This window comes from Aplidium turbinatum, chromosome 1, assembly GCF_918807975.1.
Source record: "Aplidium turbinatum chromosome 1, kaAplTurb1.1, whole genome shotgun sequence".
Taxonomy (NCBI): Eukaryota; Metazoa; Chordata; class Ascidiacea; order Aplousobranchia; family Polyclinidae; genus Aplidium; species Aplidium turbinatum.
Genome location: NC_137472.1, coordinates 40,453,153 through 40,469,289, shown reverse-complemented (window position 1 = coordinate 40,469,289; position 16,137 = coordinate 40,453,153). Strand labels below are relative to the sequence as shown.

At 36.6% G+C, this 16,137-nt stretch overlaps 1 protein-coding gene across 1 annotated transcript; it reads right to left on the bottom strand.

Moving 5' to 3' along the window:
• Window positions 1-29: 29 nt before the first annotated feature.
• On the bottom strand, window positions 30-7,467 carry LOC145765698 (palmitoleoyl-protein carboxylesterase notum1'-like). The gene is made up of 9 exons (XM_082577523.1): window positions 7,193-7,467; window positions 5,718-5,866; window positions 4,998-5,058; window positions 4,835-4,899; window positions 4,356-4,594; window positions 3,062-3,263; window positions 2,082-2,226; window positions 1,622-1,669; window positions 30-543 (listed from the first exon to the last, which is right to left on the bottom strand). The coding sequence occupies exons 1-9, from the start codon at window positions 7,465-7,467 to the stop codon at window positions 30-32; spliced, it is 1,698 nt and encodes a 565-aa protein (XP_082433649.1).
• Between the last annotated feature and the right edge of the window lie 8,670 nt (window positions 7,468-16,137).

The window sequence follows — 16,137 nt, the reverse complement described above, 5'->3', positions numbered from 1 at the left end:
TCCATATAGGCCTATGCAAGTTGTCAGTTTTAAACTTGACTTAGAGCATTTAGTAGTTGAGCGGCGTTGGACTCTTCGTTTGAAGCCATTGAGCGAAGATTTATGCCAAGATTCTGAATAAAGTCAACCGAATTTACATAAGATTGTGATTGGTAGTCATATATTCGACGGCAAGTTGGGTTGCACTGAGGTAGCGGGCATGGATCAATGACCTTTTGCGTACATAGCTGTGGTTGATGGATTGACGGTTTTGGAGTGTCTATTAGGTATCTGTTGACATAGGAAACGTAGCCCACATTACCATGAGATACCGCATCCGAAGTGACTTCTGAAGCTTGACCCGCTCTGACGTTTCTGTTGCGACGGTCTTCTCTGTTGTGATGATGACGTCTCTGTACGTTGCCTTCAGTACGATGACCAGTTTCAACTTGTTCCACCTTTCTTGGAGTATTTTCTTGGTTACTCGTTGAATTAAGGTTTACTTGCCAACACTGGATGGCATCAGAAAGCAAAAGGTTGGACACAGAAATGGAGTTCCAGTTGCTGCGAACACAACAAGTTTATTGAATACAAAACTATTGCAATTCTTAAGTTAACGATTTTCTAGCTAAACATGTACTCAACGTCAATATGTACTCAACATGTACTCAAACGCTACACGGAGAGCAATGAGCCACTTTCCTTGCAACCAGGGCTTTGGAGCAGGCGTAAATGTTAAGTTGCTCCAGCTCTGGAGCTCTCTTTTATCATAAATTAGCTCCAGCTCCTGCTCCGGAGCTTATTGATACGACTGCTCCGGCTCCAGCTCCAGGCTCCGAAAAGTGCTTTCATTAAAATAATGACGACATATCAATTTAATTTCTAAAGCTTAAAATTGCCTGCAAGTAACTGTTGCTAAAAAATGGCACAATTTTATGAAATTTAAGGTACTTTTATCAAAATGTCATGCGGAACTGAGTTTCAAAACATATTCGTTAATTCGACGTCTGATTACGCAAATAATTTCTTAATTTTGTGAACGGTTGCAGTTAAATCATGCGAATTCAGCCAATAGTAGTAGCATCTTATGAAATGCATCGGAGCCGGAGCTATTTTTCAAACAACTGGTTCCAGCTCCACTTGAATTTCACGTAGAGCTCCGTTGAAAATGCACGGCTCCGGGGCTCCGGTTCCAAAGCCCTGCTTACAACACTAATAAAACTGACGCTTATCAATATATCCTACTTTAAGGGTGTTCGAAATGAGTTCAATTTGATCAAAGTGAATGCTGTTTTTTTAGGATTGTGCTTTGAAGCCCCATATGCGATAACATATTGTCGAAGCGGATGCCGTAAAGCCATGCACTTTAAATTAACTGTGCATTGTATTGTCTGTTCAAAGATTCTTATGTGTTTTATTTCCGTGCGCATGATGAAACGAAAAAGCGCTTTTTTTGTTTTTCGCTTTTTTTTTCGCGCCACTATCGCATCACTAATTCTTGCCACAAGGGTATTCGACCACCGGTTTTACCAGTCAGTTTCACTCTTATTACTGTGGAAAGAAAAGAGCCAATAAATCTTCACAAAGGTAAATATATTTTAAAAATCAAGACAATTTTGTAAGAACGTAGACCGAACCATACCTGTGATCCAGTATCGTGTGAGCGAGGCATGATGTGGCAAAAACTCCTCTAAAAATAACAGATGATGTCATGCTTATATACAAAGTATATCTTGATTGAAGGAAGGTTGGTTTAAGGCTTAAGCTACATTAGCAGAGTAAGAAAATCTTTGGAGGAACATAAGTTTTGCCAATGCCAACCTTGTAAGGCGGAGTATAGGTGACGCAAAAGCGAGCTCGTAAAGGACGAAGATTTAAATAAGGGGAACTGGGATTATGCCCCTAGAGAATATAGGTAAACTTTTTCCTTTTGTTAATTAGTGGGTTTCATAATGTCTGCTATGGATGACTTGCACTCTATTTGTAATGGGTATTATTGTTGCAATGAGTAACTATACTTGTTGTAAGTTTCTCTTTAATTGCACATTTGCACTCACACTGTTTCAACCAAACAGCTATTTAAATATTCGATAAATTTTTACCTTACGTCACTAAGCGACTGGTTCAGTTCTTCATACAGATTTTCAATGTATACTAGTGATTCGTTTGTTGATCTTTCCAGTAGATTTTTATGATCGTATTGTAGTTGGACCGTGTCAAAAAGCCATTGAATGATGAATACTTCGGCTAAATATAACGAATGAATAAGAAACCTTTGTCAGGCCATCTATTGTAAGTGAAACCCTTTTCTAATTATAATCAAGACAAAACTTCGCCACTAATACAGTGATAATAAAAATGTTCAAACCAAAAGTAGGCTATTCCTATACAAAACATAAACCTACATGCTAAATTTTTTCATAATATATCGCAAGGCTGACCATGGCTTATCATAAAGTAGCCTAGATAGCTTACATCGAGTGCACTGTATAGAAACCAGATGCATATTTTGGCAATTCCAAAACAACAGACTTGCATATATGAAAAATATTTCAAGCTATTTTGTATGCTTTACTATAAAAAATGCGATAGCGGCATACTTGACAAACTATCATAAATCGAGTATCAGTAGATAGTCCCATGGTTGACTTCAAGCGTTTTCATTACAGTATATTAGACTAGGCTAAGCCTTTGGTATTGAGGTAGCCACTTCCTTTCTCTCGGCCACGTTTCAACTTTGGTAGAAGTTGTAGGGTTGTTTTTCAAAAAGCGAGCTTGAGTGGGGAATTGAACAAGGATTACATGCTTAAAATGCGAGCGCGTTATCTTCTGCGCCATCCCACCCTACTGTTGTTTTGCTTGCCCCACGTTGACATTTTGATGCTTCTTGTTCTCTAATTGTGTTTCAGTTAATTCACAAAAGAAATCCTGAGCATAAGCATCATCAACAACATGTTTTGAAGCAATTGAATAAAATTTGCAACTGGTAATATGATCATATCAATCAAGATCTAAAACCTGTAAAGTGACCTGCATACTTTACCCCGTTTTAGACAATTGCAAGAATAAGAAACTAGCCTACCTGCAATATAAGGATAAACCACTGGCCCGAAGAAGCATTTCCATGTTTCGTCACGTGTTAGTCGCCGAACGGAATTGAACGCATTGTATTTTACCCTTCCGTGCATTTTCGCGCACTTTTCAGGGATATTTGGTTGCCATAATGAAACGCCAAGTTTCAGCATCGCCACAGGAGAACAGTCGTATGGAAATCGACAATGCACCTAGAGCCGGAAAACATAGGATAAAAGATCGTTGTATATTTTTCTCTGCTTTCACAATGTCTTCTCACCATCATTATGTTCCTTCCTCGTATTGAGGGTTGGATACAATGCGCCATTGTTCTCGACCAAGAGCTGTTCGTACTGCATTTTCATAACTTAATTTTGTCTATTTAGTGATGTTTGATGTCCAAATCATTCTTGGTCTACCTTTGTTTCTTTTACCGTTTATCTTTCCTTCTATTAATGATCTTTGTAACAAGTTTTGCCTTATTGTGTGTCCAAAATACTTCAATTTTCTTCTTTTGACTATTTGTAAGAGAATTTTGCTTGAATTAACTTTGGATAATACTTCATCGTTAGTGATCTTTTGTTTCCATGAAATTTTTAACATTTGCCTACATGACCAGTTAGAGCTCGAAGGCATCGATTTGTTTTTTCATTTTTTGTGACACTGTCCAAGTTTCAGAGTTGTATAAAAGGGTTGACCACACATAGCATTTTAATATCCTTTGACAACTTAATAAATTTAAACTTTGAAATTTAAATGTCGTCTATAAGGTTTATAATTTTAAAAAGCTTCCAACTGTTTGAAAACAAACATATAAACATTTGCGGTCGAAGCGAAATGTTTTAGCAAAGCTGCAGCTTTGACCAACAGAGATAAAAAAATTGTTTTTTGCAATTTTATTTTCAAAGCAAGCAGATGAGTGTAAATATTTGGTGCTCTTCATAATATCGATATTTCCAGAAGTAACCGCAGCGTAGTCAAGTGATTTGTAAGAAATTGTAAACATGGTCATTTGCAGTCCTTTTAATTTTTCTGTGTGTTGTTTCAACTTCTTGATGTGGCCACTGGTTAAGTAAATATTTTGAAAAAATGTATACAGGTGACATAGTCAGAATTAAAAACGCATGCAGACTTGCCAGTTGTAGCTTACCTGGCATGATAACAAGAACACATTTTATTGGTCAGAAAAAAAATAAACAAAAAAATAGGAACGTTACAGTTTAAAAAAATGATTGCTCATAGCCTCTAGCCTCCGGATAAGCCTTGTTTATAGTTGTATATCACATATAATTTGTTTTTCTCACGTCATCATCCATTAGCGGTCTTTTCAGAAACCATGCCGAATCGACAACTCCGTGGACATTTGCAAGAAGTCCTTCATTGTCGACGAGGCGTTGAACTCGGTCTACGTTCATGAACACCCCGGTACCACCAGCACTGCTACCCGCCAGTAGGATCGTGGTAGCGTTTCGCATGCCGTGATTGGCAATCAGCTGTTTGATCACCTGCTCAATTATCACTGATCCCATGAAACTATATGTTTCTGAAAATAATTTTTTTTCGGTGAAGGAATGTGCATTGCCGTGTCACTGTGTCACTGCAAAGATGTGATTCAATAAGTAAATTTGTTTGGCATTTTTTTAAAAACAATATTCTAACTTCCGTTTGAATGAGAGAGTGCAGACTCGACGACGTCTCACGCTTACACAAGGCTACTTAGCCAACGTTTTGTTTCCCATCCGAAACAAAAATAAAAAAAATGTAAACGACAATCCATCCTTACCGGCTCCTAGCGCTTGATTTTTACTTGTCCCAGACCACACATCGCTTGAACAATATGGCAGATATCTGGGGGAAGAAATTCCAAAGTGTTTGTTGGCAGCTTTATAGTTTGTTTTAACTTTATAACTTTTATTTTATGCAATTCAAATTATATATTAACTTACACCATATTAGAATCAAACAAATGAGGATTTTCTGATTCCACTGCTGAAAAGATTCCATCACCTATTACAAAAATTAGAACACTTTAATAGCGTTGATACAACGTAAATTGCTTTTTTGCGGTGGATATTTTTAAGCAAACAATAAACAAAAATATTAACTCAAATTGTTTAATAAAAGTGTCTAACACTATGTCATGCAGTTTCATTTGCAAATGATGTAGTTGCACTGCGATGTGACCAACGTTATAGATATGTGCCTTACCACTAAATTAAATATTCATGCTGGTTAAAACAAGCCAGGGCTGGCACCTTTTCGCGTTCATTGGCATCATGGTTAGTATTGCTGTGGGCAGGCTACTTTCGTTTTCATTCCAGACAAGTTTATGATAAAAATAAAGTAGGTTATTGGTATGCAAGTTTTAGATAGAGCGTCTAACATTGCTAGAATAAGAAAAACCAACAGTTGTCGAGTTTAGAATATACATTTTAAGTATTATTTTCGAACGTACTGTATAAGATTTGGCACATTTTAGTAGGCTACTGCAATGCAATTTAAAGTGGGGCTGTTATAGCAAATGATAATGCTGTCATGGCATTTTTTTTCATTTAAAAAATCATAATCATTTGGTCTCATAATTAGTATAACGCAACAACGAAGAGACAAAAGAGATATTTTATTATTTTAATTTATAGCCGAGCGTAAGAATACTTCAGACCTACCTTTTTTGCACGAGTTCCACCTTCTTGACGAGGTTAGCAATGGCACTTGTCCTTTTCTGTATTCACACGAAAGCTTATCGGAACAATACCAGCCACCCTCCAGGTAAACGACCCATTTCCGACTGTTTGCTTGTTTCAAAAGATAGTATCTGAAAAGAGATTTTAGGGCTGCATTGTCGGTAGTGAAATGGAGCAACGGATAAGGCGTTGGCTTTCCAATTGTGCAAACCTGGTTCATCACTCGGCTTAAGTTGGTTGTTGATAAACACCGCTCACCTCTACCTGGGGTGTAATAAATTGGGTAGGCATAATTGCTGAAGGAAAGGCGCTGAGAGAAAGGAACTGGCCACCATACTCTCGTTAGTGTCGAAGACCTAGTGTGATGAAACCTTATCTTCTCATGATTCTCCAAAACTTGAACTGAGTATGAGCCTAGCTTTACTGTCGGATATGTAAATTTACTATGCCCGCAAGAAATGCTTTCAAATATAGAACAAACTAGAGTTGAAACAATTGTGTAATGATTCTAGCTTTAGAACTTCTGCAATTTAAAGAGTAAAGTAACAATAGATTGCATGAGAAAGTAAAGTCTATTGGAATGTGAGGCTTCAGAAAATTCCACAATTCAATAATTTTGCCTTTGCGCAAAAAAAAAAAATTAAGATCCCGCTTTCTGACTGAGCGCACTGATATAGTAACATTGATGGTTGTAACTTTATTTGCATGAATTTGTTCTACTTGGGAAAACGGTAGGCATTGAGCATCAGTATGAGGTATTAAACAGTAATTAGGCCTATTAACTATCGTATTACTCTAATGCAGTGGTTCCCAACCTGGGGTCTGCGGACTCCTTGGGGGTCCGTGAGAAAGCATTTGGGGGTCCGTGATTACCTTGATGAATTTTAGAAAAAAACAAAAAGCGATCTTTTTACTTTTTATTTCTCTCTTTAAATGCAAATGTGTCAAGCTCAAGCCCACGAGAATAAACTGTAGCCTACCGGTAGACCTACTATATTATATTAGCATATCTCATAATGGCAATACAAAATTTGTAGCCTACGTTCAACATTTCTGTGAAAAACATAGCCTAACAATAACGTGCAATTATTTTGTTTGACTAACATTTCCTCTATTTACTGGGGTATCAGTGGTTGTTTGAAATACTCGTCTCTAAGCAGTTATGGTGGAGCTTGGGGGCCTCAAGAGGGATATAGCCTAAAGCCTCTTTTTATCTAAATCCGACCTTGGCTACGCCACTGGTGTAAAGTACAGATGTCAACAATATGATAGATATCATAGCAAAATAACCCATAGCTTGTATTTTCTAATAAACTGATAATATTTTTATCAAGAACATATTCTATATTTGAATTTTGCCCAGTTGATTTTTCTACTAATCTACTGTATAGACACAATATCGATTATCTTGGAGTTTATTTTTTGTTTTTTTTTGTCTTTTTAATGTGAACACTTACCCAGCTTTACTTCCGTCATTGCACGTCGCTGCGTCTCTTCCAGTGAGCTTATAAAGACTCATGAGAGCTTGAAATGAACTGTCACAGTTTCCTTTAGCTTTTATCTCATTGACATCGACATTTTCTTCCATTGCAGTGCTCACTAATATCCCAGATTGAGCTTTGCGATCGTTGAAGTTCACAGCAGCAGAGCGCTTGGCGTGCTTGAAAGGCAAGGATAACACACGAAGGCTTACCACAGCAAACAAAATGGCATCGATGACAGCGACATGCATAACTTGTGATACTAAAGTGCCGATTTACAGCAAACTGCAAACAAGAATTAGCAGATTTACTTCTTAGACAATGTAATGAAAAGTTTACTAGTAACTATAGTGTGCCATTGATGTTTCATTGCCAAAATATGAACTCGAGTAGGCTATATTTGATAATGCCGAAAAATCTCCTGTAGGCTTGTAGGCTATTACGAATTATGGAAGGTGATGCTTTTTTTTCGTGTCAGAAACCCCAGTTGTTAAATTTTTACTTTTAAATAAAAATATAAAGTTGTTCCATGCAGCGGAGGAGAAATCCTCAACCAAGAGTAAAATTCTTCAAGTGTCGAAATTCTAAAACAGTTTTTGGACAGCAGCACTTCACCAGAAAGAGAAAACTCCGTAGCGTACTGTCAACAAAGACTACAGAGCATCCTTCATTAGATCAAAGCTTCTACTTCATGTGTGCGAAGCTGCTTACAAAAATTAAGAAGTTTTCTTATCCCGAGGATTAATATTCCTCAATCAATCACCTTCTCTGGAGCTGTCAGCAGTCGCCATCTGCGTCAATATTTACGCTTCGGACTTCAATTTTCAGTAACACTTTCAGAATAGTCATTTCAATTGTTTTTACATCGCCAGGTGTTTTTATTGTGCATATGTTTTCAAACTTCAGTTATGTAAGCGATCAAAATTGAACCTAACATCTACCAGAAACCAGCATTTCTTACATGAATTTTTTTCTTGACAGTTATTAACCTAATACTCTCCCAAATAATCTGTATCTATTGTATGCCATCAGTGTCCTTTAAAAAGCTGTTGACTCTCAATGCTTTATTAAATTGGTCAACTACCTTTAGTCTAGCAAGTTAAGATTACTTATGTAAATTTTATGTCTAAAAACGTATTGTAAAGCAGGGGAGGAAATATCAGACCTCTTAACTGATCCCTTCATGATAGACATGTAATTTTAGCTTAAAAAAAACTTTAAAGCTACATAAATTCAGTTACGATTTTTTTTCTTAGTTATACACTTTGTAAGTAAGGGTACGTAATGTTATTTTAGCGTAATAGATGTATGAATTTCAGACATCATGTCTACCTACTGGCAATATGCTTATTCCATGTTAAGTTTAATTTTACTTTTCACTAGACTGAGACGAAAAGTCAGACATTAATAGTAGGCTAGCATTGAGTTTTATGAAATTTTATAAAAATGCAATGGATTGAAGTGCAATGAAAAATATCATAAATTACGCCGGAAGTAGAATATGAACAATTTTCCAGGCACACAATAGCGTTGGCAGGAGGGCTGTTGAACCCAAGACCGAAATGATTCCTTGGCGCCGAAACATCCAATGACTATTTACCGCGTATAATATAGTTTTGCTGTGTAGGCTAGTGCATTTGCAGCAAATGCATATTCTTGGAAACAACTCTAGATTTTCTGGGAATGATTATTTATTTTATCGATAATGTTGTAATTTCAAAAGTATTTTCCCTTTTCTTAGGTGTTTGTTTTTGGTGACGTATTTTTTTTATAGCAAATTTGTTTTGAGGGCCTTAGGATATTTTTGGTACCACTACCGAGTCAGAATTATCCTCCTAATGACTGTGCATACCTACACACTGCCTTATGATTTGCAGACCGTAGTCTGTCGTTATTTTAAGTAGGCTTTAACTTACTACTTTATTTTATCACAAATAACAATATTACCGTAACAAACAAATTGGAATCAATTTCTATTTCAGCTTCGATACGTTTCTTCAAATTGTACTTTCTCTCCCGCTATGATGTGGAACTAATCGGATTAAAACAACTTTAATCCGCCATCGTTGCATTTTCTTCTGTTGTTCGGTACAATGTGGGAATTAAATCTTGTCTTACGAATATTATTGCTAGCAAAAAACTGGCTTCATGACGTTGGTCTCACAATTTTTAAAAAAGTTGTAGGTGGCATGCGTTTCGATGATAAAAACAAAAAATCGATCGATATTCATTGTCAATTAGCAAGTTTTAGTATGATAGCATATCATACAGTAGTCCCCGCATATCAAGCCCAAGCTTAATAGGTCCAGCCACTTAATAAGCCCAAATGTCCGGTCCCGAAGTAGGCTTAAGCCGGGACTACTGTATTACCGATTTACTGCACCAACAACTAGCGTATGCGGCATTTCAAGCAAGTGCCTCATTTTTAAAAGCATATTAAACAAACTATTACATGCAAATTTTACAACCAATCATACTGTTATGCTATGGTATGTTGTTACGCTATGCATATCTAAAGATATGTCTATGCTTACTGTTTTGCTCAAAATATGCACCTGTCCTGTTGTCACTGCTGTGTGAGCTCAACCGATTGCGCTTTTAAACGTTCACATATCATATTTATAGTAGTAAAAGCTACAGAAAAATATTTGTTTTGTTTCGTAATGTCGAAATATTTCGTTTCGAAGAAAAAATTGCTTAATTTGATTTCGGTTCGATTTGTTTCGAATCAAAGTCTATACTGAAATGTTTTGTTTCCACCAAAAAAGTTCGTTGTAAACAGCCCTAGTCGAAGAACACCTCTTACTTCTACTCATGGCAAATATCTTTGTAGCAACAACTTTTCAAGGGAATGACAACTTTTTTAAAAGTTGCTTTCGGTACACTAAAGCTTATCAAAAAAAGGAGAAAGCTAACTCATCGCAAATATCTTTGTAGCAACAACTTTTCAAGGGAATGACAACTTTTTTAAAAGTTGCTTTCTGTACACTAAAGCTTATCAAAAAAGGGAGAAAGCTAACTTTAATGTCTATTGGACAAATAAAGTAGCGCTAATGTAAGCTATATTAATAGATGAAAAGTACTTTTCTTGATTGACAACTAAGAATGCGCAATTAAAGATCCAATTTTATTATTGAGAACTAGCTCCTGTTGTTAGTAGGTAATGACTTCTATAAAGTAGACTTCTCCTACAATCCAAACCCTAAAACTAATTTCAAATTGAGGAAATTTCTTACATGACGAAATGTAAATTTAAAACTAATTTCAAATTGAGGAAATTTCTTACATGACGAAATGTAAATTTCGATTTACTAATTTCTTGTCTTAAACCTTTTGTCAAAGAACAGACCATCTATTGCCTGAATGACGCCAACCAAACTTACTTTGAAGATTACGCAAAATAATAACACTTTCCACACACAATTAAGCACTTGTAAAGTTGTAATACAAAGCTGCCTCAACTGAATAGAATCATCATCAAATAGTCCGCAAAAAGTTGTTTCCTGCATAATTATACTTTGTACAAGCATTTCTTTCACTGAAAATCTATCCAAGTTACAATGAGATAAAAACAAATATAAAACAAATCTTTAATCACGGGACCCGCTGCCGACTCTTTAATAAAAATCGCCAAAGACTCTTTCACGACGCAGCACAAATTGGAATATGTGAAAGAAGCCAATGAATCTGCAATGGCAGTGGATGATTGATTAGGTTTATACAATAAGTAAAACGATTTATCCCTTTGATCATATCATTGAAACAATGATCAAAATCTGGTCTCCTTTGTCAATAGCTATATAATATTTTGTCAAGACCAATATTGGACAACATTTCAAAAAGCTGAAGATCAAGCATACATGAGTTTGCACTCTTTCTTTGATGTAAATGGATCAGGACATTTTCAAGCTGTTCCATAACACACCTTGGGGCGGTAAGGATAACAATGACACAACTTGTTGTTCTTGGATGTAAAAAAGTTTTAGCGAGTTTTCTTACGAATCGAGTTATGCATCAAAAGCAGCTTGCGGTTAAAATTCATCAAAGCGCTTGCGTAGATTGTCTCTTTCAAGACAGCTTATGGTCCGAGTTGTAAAAATGATCAATGAGTCGATTTGTTTTACTCTCATGTTTCTGTCTAATTAACGCTAGATAACTGAACTTCAATGAAAAAACGTGATATTTGTCACTCTGTTGCTATAAATACAACTATACTCTTGTAATTAAGCCTCACCGTGAAATCCTTGTAACCAGCTGCACTGCGCTTTCGAGCGTTTTATAAAAACGTAAGCAGATATAGTAAATAAATCTTGACATTGCCACTTCACGAACTTCATAGAATTACCACATCAAACAATCACAGCATGCTATTGATAAATAAACATTGAGGATTTGGTATCAAAAATCCCAAGCAGTAAACGAGTAAATGTTGTCCCAATTTAAAGTTTCAGTGCGCACCTCGATCTTGAAACAGCAGACTTTATCAATGATCTGGGGTTCGGGACTGTTTGAACGGGGCCTGGATAAAGGTAGAACTTTTAGTTTCGTTACCTTTTGGTTTGGGCCCGAATGTTAAAATTGCAGGACTGTGGAGTGCGGAGTCGAGAAAACAATATATACGATTCCGACTTCTCTGTTTATACCTTGAACGACTCCGGTGTTAATGTTGCCAGATTTTCGAGGGTTGTCAGATTTTTTGTTGTGATCGAAATTGAAATGGAGACTTTCACAAAAATTGACAAGAATAAACACTTGTTGTTTTATGAAAAAGTGTTGGAATGCAAAACAAAGAAAAAGAAACAATATTTTGAATTGAAATTGTTAACAGAAATTTAATTGTTCATCGTTTTGCATCAAGTCGAAGTAGGAATCGCCTGTTGAGAAGATTAATCACGAAGCTGTTAAGAAAATAATGAAGATTTTCATTGCAACGTAAAAGTCCTAGCCTTGGCTTTATTTCGTTTTCAAAACGAAAGTGGGCTAAATTCATTTTATTTTCAACTCAAAATCACAAAATGTAAGCAAAATTGAAGAAACAAAAACAAATGCATTAATCTTTTCGAAGATTAAACTTGGTGAGTCATCTCTTTCAAATATTTACCATAGCCTAATTAAGGGTGTTCAGAATAAAATTTGAATTACTTTTTTAAAAATTAACTTCGTTTCACTTCATATTATAAAGTGTATTATATAAGTTTTGTATATTATAAAGTTTTGCAATACTTAAAAAAAAACATTTTGCATTAGCCTGTCAAGGCTGTCATCCTCCCGTAGCCTATGTTTGAAAAAAATTCGCTATGGTGGAGAGCAATTCATTTCTCCTGCAAAACAGAATTGACACGCCTTCATCCATTTTAATTTTTCGGCATTGACGCGTCCGGGACGAAAACGACATTGGTCTGGAATGGTTCATGGCCAAAAGTTGCGAGTTGCGACACAGTATGAAAATCATAATCCGGTCTTTATTTCAATGTAGGCTGGGTCTTTTATATATTTTCATGACTTTTAGCGTCGTTTTTTTTTATTGAGTTAAGAAGCTGGACGCTGGTTAACACTTTAGTTCGATCTGTGATATACTTTCTAAGGAGCGTTCGTGGTTTCCTGGCATGGATTTTTCAGTAGGCTACGGTGATTGATGTTATTTCATCTTTGGAGTTGTTATGTGACACTAGCACACTTTTCCCTTCAGAACTTGATACATTGTTGCTCGGTACAATTGACTGTATTAGTAGGTTACAGCAATGTTATGTGTACTTTATCATCATCGAGTTTTCTTTTTTAACGTTCAAGTTTTGCGCGGCAACTTACACTTGTAAGCCCCACTCCAGATGACTGCTTATAGCAGGACGCATAGCAGATTACAGATTGGATCTCCTTTTCTCGTGGTCATAAGAACAAGATCGCAATAAATTCCACTCTCAACGGTCTTTTAGTAGTAGCGCTTCCCAAGTTAACATTGGCGGACCAAGCCCACGCCTTCTTGAAATTTGTAAATTGTGGGCCAACTTCACTGCACTGTTAGATCTTTCCACATGTCCATACCAGCGAAGACTTCTCTCTCTTAAAATTTGATCAATGCCAGCAAGACCCAATCGATCCAGCTACACGGTTGATCGCATTGTGGTCGTCAGGCTTTTATCATTGTATGATAGCTCTATCATTGCGCAGTAGACAATATTTGGTCTATTCAAAGCACAGACCTCAGTGGAATAGAGCATGGTACTCCGTAGTCCGCACACAAGTGTAATACACTATCCAATGTGCCTTGTAAGACAGGTGGTGTGATCTCTTGACCGGCAACACTTCGCTGAACACTTTTTAAGCCGCTTTTACACACTACGCTGTTGCGAAGCCTAATCGCATCCTCCTGCTACAGAAAGTATGTCTCCAAGAAAACGAAACGAGCTACAAAAATGATATCAAAAATACTGTATGAACACATATTTTAAAAGCAAACGCAACATAGACAATTCTGCTATTTAGCAAAAAATTAGGTTCTTGGTGAAAAGCTTTGAATTGTTTGTTGGAAAAGTAGCCTACAGGTTATAAAGCTTCTTTGATTAGATTACAACTAAAAGCAAATACATGTTTATAAATTAAATAATAGCCTACGAATTCATGATGAAACAGCGGCTATTGAATCTCAAACGTATGATTTTCGCCATGAGGTTACATAATCTACGCACTCCTTGAAAATCTTGAATAAAATGTTGTAATCTTAGCTTTATCATGTGTAAACAAAATTATTGTGAAAATAGAACTTAAGTTAATGCCAAATAACGAAAACTAGTAGGCTAAGCTGAAACTTGAAAAAGAAATTTCCACTTGAGAGGTAACTTATAGTGGTTATTGCTATTACGTAAGTCTGCGCCTGCAATTATATTTTAGCTTAAATCAGTGGTTTCAATGCCTTTTGATGTATTTTTTTGGTGGAATTTTGAATTTTTCATTTCCTTCCACTTATGTAAAGCAGGCAGAATGGATGAAATAGTGAAGCGTTGCGTTTAGAATGACTTCGATCGCATGTTGGAAGTTGAACTATCATCCTTTCTACACCCTTCAATTGCGTTCTTGCATCCTTGGATAAGCCACTGTAGGCCTAGTCATAGGCTACCAGGTTTTTCGAACTGTGTGCTACATGCACAATGATACATGATAGCCTGTGCCAGGCAAGGGACAAGTCAAAGAGTGTCACAAAATTTACACGATTCTACAGAGACCCGGTGCTAATTCTTCATTGTTTTCTACACATTTTCTACGTAATATTTGTGTCATGGAAGCCCACATGTGTAAAAATAGAAATCAGCTGATAAATCGTAATCGCTAATTATTTAGAACTTTGGAAACTTTAATCATATGAGTGGATCCTTCCCTTCGTCCTTTTTGATAATGTGTTTTGATAATCAAATTTATAAATCTGTCTTTGATTTCTGATTCGGACTTTGCTCTCACATTGCACCATACAGATTATAGATAGTCAGTTACTGTCACTTTTTACGTTGATTCAACGTCGGTTCACGTTGGATCAATGTGGAAGAGGACCAGTGAGCTGTATAACCTTCGTACAGTGACGATCGTTGAGGGAAAGCAGTGCCTCCCTCCAGGGCCTCTGAGAGAAATTTTCACTAAGGGTACGAAAAGTCATTCCAGGCCCCCTTTTTCATGAGCAAACGCGTGATGTTTGCTTAGGCATATTGCACACCATACAAGATTTTAGTGCAGAATTGGACATCTGTGCGCAATAGTAGGCTAGTATCAGGCTGCAATAAAACTATTAACTTATTTAGTGCTTTGTGTTGTGCATATCATGTGATCTGTCTTTCGCCAATTTGTGTATCCTCCATTGAATTCTTGTGTCAGTTGTTGATGGTGCTGTTGAGAGGTGTCGCTTATAGGCTACAGCTTTAATGTAAATTTTTCAAATTCATTTATTTATTTCTCGTAGATGTAGCCTATAATTATTTCCTGATGAGGACACTATGGGATGTTGAAAACGTTGGATTTAGTAGTTTTTTTGTGTGTGTTTAACAAAAAATGTTAAATCCGTTAACGTTAGGCTACTGATCGAGTGTTATATGTATCTGGTAGCCTACAACAAGTCAAGCTCTCTATCAAGGCTCAAATATAACATCTTTTCAAATTAATTATCTGACCAATACCTTTCTTAATTAACTTTTGCATTCACCACTTGCCTAGCAGAGGTGAACGAAGTCACTTCTTTTTTTTTACTCTGGCTGCGCCTCCTGCTCCGAAAGTATTTACTCCGGCTCCTGCTCCGAAATTCATTTTAAAGTAAAATGAGCGTGAAACTACCTTTTTGAAATAGTTTTTAAAAAACACAAAAAAACCTAAAAACACTCGGGCTTTAAAAAAAAATCTAGCGGGTTGGGCTTTCTCAGCCCTGCTTTTGCTACACTATGCCCCCCTCCCCGGACAGGAGAATAACCGACTTTTATGATTTAAATTTAGGGTGTTTTTAACAAAACATTTTTGCACGTAAAGTATTAAATTAAACTTTGGGAACCGCAATGCATTCAATTACCTTTCCGGGCCCATTTTCTATATTACGGGCTTCCCGGGATTAAAGAATAACAACTTTTATGCTTGAACAGTCGTTTGGGATGATTTTAACCAAACATTTTGCGTGTAAACTATAAAATCACAATTTCGGGCCCCCCAACAATCACAGTCCTGGGCCTTCAAGTGTACGCCGTACCCTCCGTACCCCCCTCTCATAGGCCTTGCCTCCCCCTCCCTGAGCGAAAACTGTGCACAATATAGCCTAATGACTGAATCTAGGGCTCTAGGCTTCACTTCTTTTGATCACATCTATTTCAACTTGAAAATTACTCTGTTCGTGACTAGAATTACTCGTAACGCTTTGTGAGGTGTTGCGACCATGCCATATTTTATACTGATTC